The sequence below is a fragment of the Lepidochelys kempii genome, chromosome 12 (genome assembly GCF_965140285.1).
Source record: "Lepidochelys kempii isolate rLepKem1 chromosome 12, rLepKem1.hap1, whole genome shotgun sequence".
In the NCBI taxonomy this organism is placed as follows: Eukaryota; Metazoa; Chordata; order Testudines; family Cheloniidae; genus Lepidochelys; species Lepidochelys kempii.
In genome coordinates, this window is record NC_136391.1 from 43,440,098 (window position 1) to 43,449,104 (window position 9,007).

Here is a 9,007-nt window from a genome sequence, read left to right on the forward strand (position 1 = left end):
CTGCTGTCAGGCACCTTATCAGCACGCAAAGCAAAAGAGCAGCTAATTGGCCCTCTTGTCCCATTCAGGAGGCCAAAAGTTGAATGAGCCAAGGAGCCATCACCGCTTGCTCTGCCCTCTGGTCGTTCATCTCTGGCTGCAGGCCCAACCCTGCAGCCCCTGCTGTGGCCCAGCTGATATACTTAAGAGGTGCTCAGGTCCCCACCTCGCACCAGTGTGAAATGCACCATCCAAACTACAGAAACCCACTTTAAGACACATTAAAATAGGGCAGTGATAGCTGGGTACAGCTTTGTTGCTGCTTTTCCCCTGCCCTGCACATCGGCTGCCACCTCTCCCTCCCTCTGTGGCAATGGCGGCAGCGAGGGCCTCTTCCTACCTCCACTGAACAGCCTTGGCCTTCTGCTAGTGAAAATAGTGGGAAAAGAAAGAGCCCGTCTTGGAGCCAGATAGTGTAGAGCAGGGGTTCTCACCCTCTTTCTTTCTGTGCCCCCCCCAACATGCTATAAAAACTCCAGGCCCTCGCAGGGAGAGGGGGACCCTTAGTCATAGGTGTACTTTGAATTCTATTTGGCGGGGGGGGCACAGGGCTCGAGCCCCACAGGGGAACCGGAACTCAGGTCTCAGGCCTTCAGCCCCACGGCTCTCAGTTTCAGCCCTGTAGGAGGTGCTGGGGCTTGGGGCTTTAGCCCTGTGCGGGGGGTTGGGGCTCCAGGATTCAGCCGCCTGGCGCCCAGCTTCAGCTCGTCAGGAGCACCAAGGCTCAGGGCTTTAGCCCAGCAGCTCCCACTTTTAGCCCCATGAGGGGCGAGGGGCTCCAGCTGCAGGGATCCGTGGCCCCCCTGAAACGGCTTGTGGGCCCCCATTCAGGCAGACACTCTCCCCATCTCCACTTGGCTGTTGGGCTCTTGCTTACCAAGTGCTGGCCTGCTACTGCCTCCAGTCAATTCGTTCAGCTGGAGGCCTCTGATGTTCCCATTTACTGCCATGCACACAGAGGGCTAGACAGCTTTTTTCACTATTGATCTGATGCTTTAAGGGGAAGAAAAACCTCTTTGGCTGTCTAAACACTATTGATCCATGCCAGGGAGCCACGCCGCCAGGGAAGGGCGTGGAGGGATTGAAATCTAATTTCCAACAACTTGTTTCTGTTATTTCTACCCTTTCGGACAGGTAGCAACACGGAGCAACAGCCTCAGTCAGGGTGGTCGATAGCTCCGCCGAGAGCACAGCACGTTCCTGCTAGGGCCTTCCAGTGGCTACAGGGCTGGGGTTACAGAGGCTGGAGGTGCGAGCCAGCCTCTGCCCTCCCCACCCCTGCAGTGGCTTTCTGCTTTGAGTCGTCCAGAGATCCTGGAGAAGGCTGGCAGGTGCCCCCACCCTGACCTCTCTCTCATGCCACATGAGCTCCTGGCCCAGCTGTATGTACGATGCCAGCAAGGCCAGCTAGTTACACTGTCCGCTTGCAATGCAGGCTGCAGAGAGGAGTGAGGTGCTGCAGAGCTTGCAGAAGGACAGCCAAGCACAGCAGTGGAGGACAGCAGAGCAGGACAGGACCATCCTCACACTGCAGAGCCAGCTGCAGAAACACCTGGAAAAGCACCAGGGCACTGAAGAGCAGGTACTGCAGGGGTGGGCGTGTCCAGCAGGGTCTGTCCAATGGGGACCAGGCACTGCTCTCAGGAAAGGGACTGGCTAGAAAGGGGTGGGGGGGGGCTTCACTCTGGATAAGGGTTATTTGCTACATCCAGGTGCTCAAAGTGAGCAAGAGGAAATCTGTTGGCAGGTCCTGGCCCTCCACTCACCCATGGCTAGCCTCAGGAGATGCGGCCCAGGATTTCTGCTTCAGAAACTGAAAGAGATTAGGCAACGTCCTGCCTTAGAGACTTCTTAGCTATCCAGGGTCCCTTCCCCATCGACCTGGGAAGTGCTTGTCATCAGAGAGCACCTGTTGTCCTAAGGAATCCTAAGGCACCCTTAACATCCCGAGGGATCGCCTTAGCTGACATAGTGCAGTCAGGTCTGGGGGGAAACATGGCAGCCATGTAATGGCCACAGCAGCATTACACAAGGACATAGGGCAGGAAGTGATACTGCTCCTGTGAAGAGTGGCGGGGAACTAGAATGACTGCAAGCATGGGCGACACTGACATGCCCCAAGCCCCGTGCACTCTGGCACCTGTCCCACTGCCTGGACATGCTGGGATCTCCCATGTCACGTCAGGACTAAGCCAGCCCAGCTTAGGCAAGGCTGTGGGTGCCCGGCTTCACTCGAGAAGGCTTGTGGCTGCATTTGGAGAGGCCCAGGCTGAACTCCAAGTCCCTCTCACAGCTGCATCAGCCCTGCAGCTCCTCATTCTTATGAGTGAGGTTGGCGGGTGGGAGCCTGCTGTCCTCACCTCCTGGTCGTCTGCCTCAGAGAGGGGACAGGACAGAGTATTGTGAAATCCATCAGGAATCAGTGGCCCTGGTTCTGCGCTTACCTCCTTCTGTGTAACACGTTGGCTGCCATGGCATTTTCATTGTGAGAGCAGGATCAGGCCCACAGACTTTCAGCCCGTGCTCTCCATCCTGCACCCAGCCCCTCCTGCCCTGCTTTACCAGGAGCGCTGAGACTCCTTCCAGGACAGGAGCCTGCATTGCACATGAGCCAGCAGATTAGGCACAATAAGCAGAAAGAGGAGGAACTGTGCAGGGTCCTGACAGACGTGGTGAAGTGACGATCAGAACTGTCACTCTAGTGGAAGTCACTGCTATTAAACTAGAAATCAGTGTCTTGTGCTTCCTGCAGCAGCACCTCGCTTTGATTGCTGTCCTGAACCTTAGAGACTCGGCAGTTCAGTGCTGAACTGACCACAGGGTGTTTAACCCACGTGCTGCTGGAGGCCAGTCTCTCTTTGGGAGGGTTTGCTCTCATTGGGTTCTGCCGGGGAGTGGCTGGCTCCTTGCTGAGCTGGAGCACAGGGGAGCAGCACCGGCTCTCAGGCGGGCTCTGTAGATGAACTGGCCCTGTACGGAGGGGGGTTCGGTGCCCTTGTGGGAGGACGCTCCAGAAAGCTGCTAGAGTGGACAGAGCGGTGAGATCTAGGGAAGACTTGACCAGATGCCAGCATGGCCCCATCCAGCCAGCGCAAGACTAAACGAGGGACCTCGTTAAAGCCGACATTCTCAGCCTGCTGCTGTGAAACACTGACTAACCTGCTGCTTCTGGGACTCTGTTTTCGGTGCATTTACTAATCTGGGCTCTCCGCATTTTAGCTCTAGGACCAGATTTTGACAGGCACAGACGAGCAAATCCCCTGTGCAGTGCCCGTGCCGCATCAACTGCATGAGCGCCAAGTAACGCACCAGTTCCTGCCTTTGAAAAGCTGGCCCATCAGCCTGATTGGTGCCACATAACTAGCAATATAGTCACCTCCCCCTCGCAGGCTGAGGGTGTTCTGCAGCTGTGGCCAGCCCCAAAGCAGGACACAATCGGGTTCTCCTCTCTCACACCCTGTCGACCCAGGGCACAAGACTGACAATCCTGAGAGACTCTTTAAGCTCACAAGGGAGTCAACTGCAGGAATTTTCTGAGGTACCAGTTAGATTTTAAACCTGGAACCTAGATTTGCCAATTGGCTACGTGTTCTAGCGTATCTAGAATGGAATCGAACAGAATAAGCCCCTGTGTGTTGAGTCCAGGGAGCATTAGCTCTGTAGATGAACTGGGGTCTTTTCAGGTCAACTTTTAACTTGAACGGTATTTCTCAAATCAGGACACTTGATTATTCTTAACCAGTTAACAGTTTATTAATTCATGCAGAGCCACATCAATATACAATCAGCAGTTCACCAGGCAAGTGTAAACACAACCAGTGTTCTAGGCAAGTACTAAATACACCAATACAGTCCAGAGTAGGGCTGATGCTAGCAGTTACACAGAGGAACAATGCAAATCACCAAGATTTCATATTACATTTACTTCTGACATCAGTCATCAATTCTTAGTACCCAATACATTTATCATGCTTTCAGTACTTCTCCAAGCAGTAAGAATATTCTTGTCTTTAAGGGACTTTCAAGAATACGGTCCCAGGTATTTGAGTGGATTGGTCCAAAAGGGGCAGGTTTAGAATATGAAAAGCAATTGTTTGAAGTTATGGTTCAGATCTCTCTTAGGTCAGTTTGCTTGAATTTATAAAGGAGGTCATGCATATAGCATTAGCCAGAATCTAAAATGCGGTTATTTGATGTCTCACTACAGAGTGTCAACTTCATCCAGATAAACTTCAGTTATTTATGTGAAAGAACAGAAGGAGAAACAATCTCTGAAATGTATCAGGAGGTAGCTGTGTTAGTCTGTAAAAAACAAGGAGTCCGGTGGCACCTTAAAGACTAACAGCTTTACTTGAGCATAAGCTTTTGTGGGTAAAAACCCCACTTCTTCAGATGCATGGAGTGAAAATTACAGATGCAGACATAAATATACTGACACATGAAGAGAAGGGAGTTACCTCACAAGTGGAGAACCAGTGTTGACAGGGCCAATTCGATCAGGGTGGATGTGGTCCACTCCCAACAATAGAAATGGAAATGGAATCTCACCACTTACTTGTTGCACTGGGGATTCTGCAGCTTTGGTCAGCCCTGGGCTGTGCCGTCTGCTGATGACCTCAGTTGTGTCTACGCTGAGTCTGGGATTCACTGGAGGCACCCTCGGATTTCTATCGGTCATTTGCCAGCTGGCGCTCAGCTTTCAACTTGCTCACTTTCTCTGCTGCTTCCATCAATATCCAGTAGATGGTGGAAGTGTATAGGAAATTTCTCCAATGTTTCTTTTATTCAGAGGGTTTGATCCATTTCATGGATAAAGCCCTACACAGATACAAAATTTGCATTCACATCTGCTCTGCAATCTGCAAAAATCATCTGGGGATATCCACATCTGCAGATATAAAACGGATATCTGCAGATTTGCCGGGCTCTATTAATAGAATCAGAAAACCATAGGGTTAGAGGGACTGCAAGGGTCATGCAGGATTTGTTGTGTCTAACCATCCAAGACAGGTGGCTCCAGCCTCCTTTTGAAAACCTCCAGGGAAGGCGCGTCCAGGACCTCTGAATCAGAAAGCTGTCCCATGCACATGCTAAGAATTTGCAGGATGTATTATGTTTTGCAGCAGTTGCCTTCCAACAGATATCAGGGAAGTAAAATCCCCCATCAATACTAGCTCATGTGTTAGTTAATCTTGTTGCCTGCTTGTAGACTAACTCATCCACTTCCTCTTCCTGATTTTGTGTCTATAATAGACCCCCCACCCTAACATCGCTACGGTTCTGTTCCCTTATCCTCACCCAGAGACTCTCAGTAGGCCTGTCGCTCACTTCCCCTTGGATCTCGGAGCAAATGTAGCCAGTCTTGATGTACAGCTCAACTCCTCCTCCTTTTTCCCCATACCTGTCCTTTCGGAACAAGCTATAGCCCTCAACGTTGGTACGCCAATCGTGGGTGTTGTTCCCACCAAGTCTCTGTGATGCCGATGTTAAGTTATAATTTTCTTTATCTACTATGACTTCCAGTTCATCCTGCTTGTTCCCCATACTCCTTGCATTTGTATAGAGGCATCGAAGATATTTTTCAGACTGCAGACTGTTGCTTTTCCTCTTGCCTTTTTAATACAGTTGTGATTTCTAGTCCCTTCTCCAGAAATTACCCCTTGCCTTTGTCTTCGTTACTTGAGCCTAGATGCGAATTGGCCGGATTTTTGTCACCATCCCTAGGTTAAAGCTGTGCTTATCAGGTTAGCCAGACAATGACCAAAGATGCTCTTCTCAGTATTGGATAGGTGGAGCCCATCCCAGCACAGTAATCCACTTCCCTGGAACATCAGCTCATCGTTGAAAAAGCCAAAGCCCTCTTGCCAACACCACCTGCGTAGCCATGCATTTACTTCCACGATTCGATGGTCACTACCCAGGCCTCTTCCTTCAACAGGGAGACTGGACGAGAACCCCACTTGCACCCCAAACTCTTTTATCCTTCTTCCCAGAGCCACGTAATCTGCAGTGATCTGCTCCAGGTCATAGAATCATAGAATATCAGGGTTGGAAGGGACCTCAGGAGGTCATCTAGTCCAACCCCCTGCTCAATCCCCAATTAAATCATTTGTCAAGCCTGACCTTAAAAATTTCTAAGGAAGGAGATTCTACCACCTCTCTAGGTAACGCATTCCAGTGTTTCACCACCCTCCTAGTGAAAAAGTTTTTCCTAATATCCAACCTAAACCTCCCCCACTGCAACTTGAGACCATTACTCCTTGTCCTGTCATCTTCTACCACTGAGAATAGTCTAGAACCATCCTCTTTGGAACCACCTCTCAGGTAGTTGAAAGCAGCTATCAAATCCCCCCTCATTCTTCTCTTCTGCAGACTAAACAATCCCAGTTCCCTCACCCTCTCCTCATAAGTCATGTGTTCCAGACCCCTAATCATTTTTGTTGCCCTTCACTGGACTCTCTCCAATTTATCCACATCCTTCTTGTAGTGTGGGGCCCAAAACTGGACACAGTACTCCAGATGAGGCCTCACCAATGTCAAATAGAGGGGAACGATCACGTCCCTCGATCTGCTGGCAATGTCCCTACTTATACATCCCAAAATGCCATTGGCCTTCTTGGCAACAAGGGCACACTGTTGACTCATATCCAGCTTCTCGTCCACTGTCACCCCTAGGTCCTTTTCCGCAGAACTGCTGCGTAGCCATTCGGTCCCTAGTCTGTAGCGGTGCATTGGGTTCTTCCGTCCTAAGTGCAGGACCCTGCACTTATCCTTATTGAACCTCATCAGATTTCTTTTGGCCCAATCCTCCAATTTGTCTAGGTCCCTCTGTATCCTATCCCTACCTGCCACCGTATCTACCACTCCTCCTAGTTTAGTATCATCCACAAATTTGCTGAGAGTGCAATCCACACCATCCTCCAGATCATTTATGAAGATATTGAACAAAACTGGCCCCAGGACCAACCCTTGGGGCACTCCACTTGATACCGACTGCCAACTAGACATGGAGCCATTGATCACTACCTGGTGAGCCCAACAATCTAGCCAACTTTCTACCCACCTTATAGTGCATTCATCCAGCCCCTACTTCTTTAACTTGCTGACAAGAATACTGTGGGAGACCGTGTCAAAAGCTTTGCTAAAGTCAAGAAACAATACATCCACTGCTTTCCCTTCATCCATAGAACCAGTAATCTCATCATAGAAGGCGATTAGATTAGTCAGGCATGACCTTCTCTTGGTGAATCCATGCTGACTGTTCCTGATCACTTTCCTCTCATGTAAGTGCTTCACGGTAGATTCCTTGAGGACCTGCTCCATGATTTTTCCAGGGACTGAGGTGAGGCTGACCAGCCTGTAGTTCCTAGTATCCTCCTTCTTCCCTTTTTTAAAGATTGGCACTACATTAGCCTTTTTCCAGTCATTCGGGACTTCCCCCGTTCGCCACGAGTTTTCAAAGATATTGGCCAATGGCTCTGCAATCACATCCGCCAACTCCTTTAGCACTCTCGGATGCAACGCATCCGGCCCCATGGACTTATGCATGTCCAGCTTTTCTAAATAGTCCCTAACCACCTCTTTTTCCACAGAGGGCTGGCCATCTATTTCCCATGTTGTGATGCCCAGTGCAGCAGTCTGGGAGCTGACCTTGTTTGTGAAGACAGAGGCAAAGAAAGCACTGAGTACATTAGCTTTTTCCACATCCTCTGTCACTAGGTTGCCTCCCTCATTCAGTAAGGGGCCCACACTTTCCTTGGCTTTCTTCTTGTTGCCAACATACCTGCGAAGAACCCCTTCTTGTTACTCTTAACATCTCTTGCTAGCTGCAGCTCCAGGTGTGATTTGGCCCTCCTGATTTCATTCCTACATGCCCGAGCAATATTTTTATACTCTTCCCTGGTCATTTGTCCAATCTTCCACTTCTTGTAAGCTTCTTTTTTATGTTTAAGATCCGCAAGGATTTCACCGTTAAGCCAAGCTGGTCGCCTGCCATATTTACTATTCTTTCGACACATCGGGATGGTTTGTCCCTGTAACCTCAATAGGGATTCCTTGAAATACAGCCAGCTCTCCTGGACTCCTTTCCCCCTCATGTTATTCCCCCTTGGGATCCTACCCATCAGTTCCCTGAGGGAGTCGCAGTCTGCTTTCCTGAAGTCCAGGGTCCGTATTCTGCTGCTTACCTTTCTTCCCTGTGTCAGGATCCTGAACTCGACCAACTCATGGTCACTGCCTTCCAGATTCCCATCCACTTTTGCCTCCCCTACTAATTCTTCCCGGTTTGTGAGCAGCAGGTCAAGAAAAGCTCCCCCCAAGTTGGCTCCTCCAGCACTTGCGCCAGGAAATTGTCCCCTACATTTTCCAAAAACTTCCTGGATTGTCTGTGCACCGCTGTATTGCTCTCCCAGCAGATATCAGGGTGATTAAAGTCGCCCATGAGAACCAGGGCATGCGATCTAGTAGCTTCTGCGAGTTGCCGGTAGAAAGCCTCGTACACCTCATCCCCCTGATCCAGTGGTCTATAGCAGACTCCCATCACGACATCACTCTTGTTGCTCACACTTCTAAACTTAATCCACTCAGGTTTTTCTGCAGTTTCATACCAGAGCTCTGAGCAGTCATACTGCTCCCTTACATACAGTGCAACTCCCCCACCTTTTCTGCCCTGCCTGTCCTTCCTGAACAGTTTATAACCATCCATGACAGTACTCCAGTCATGTGAGTTATCCCACCAAGTCTCTGTTATTCCAATCACGTCATAATTCCTTGACATCACCAGGACCTGTCATGCTTGGCAGTATCATTGGTGCCCACTTGGAGAAGTAGGATGGGGTAGCGGTCCAAGGGCTTGATGAGTTTCAGCAGACTTAGTCACATCCTGAATTCTAGCTCCAGGCAAGCATTACATGGACTGTGTTTCATTATTACCCCCAACTATCAATTGGGATCCCTCTTTTCAAGCAAT

At 50.0% G+C, this 9,007-nt stretch overlaps 1 protein-coding gene across 1 annotated transcript in view; it reads left to right on the forward strand.

Annotated features, from left to right (window-relative positions):
• The window catches only part of LOC140896510 (uncharacterized), a 346,326-nt gene that overhangs the window by 333,006 nt on the left and 4,313 nt on the right, over positions 1–9,007 (forward strand). Inside the window, exon 13 of the mRNA XM_073308434.2 lies at positions 1,475–1,621. Coding sequence (XP_073164535.2) covers positions 1,475–1,621 — 147 coding nt within the window. The remainder of the gene's footprint in view (positions 1–1,474; positions 1,622–9,007) is intronic.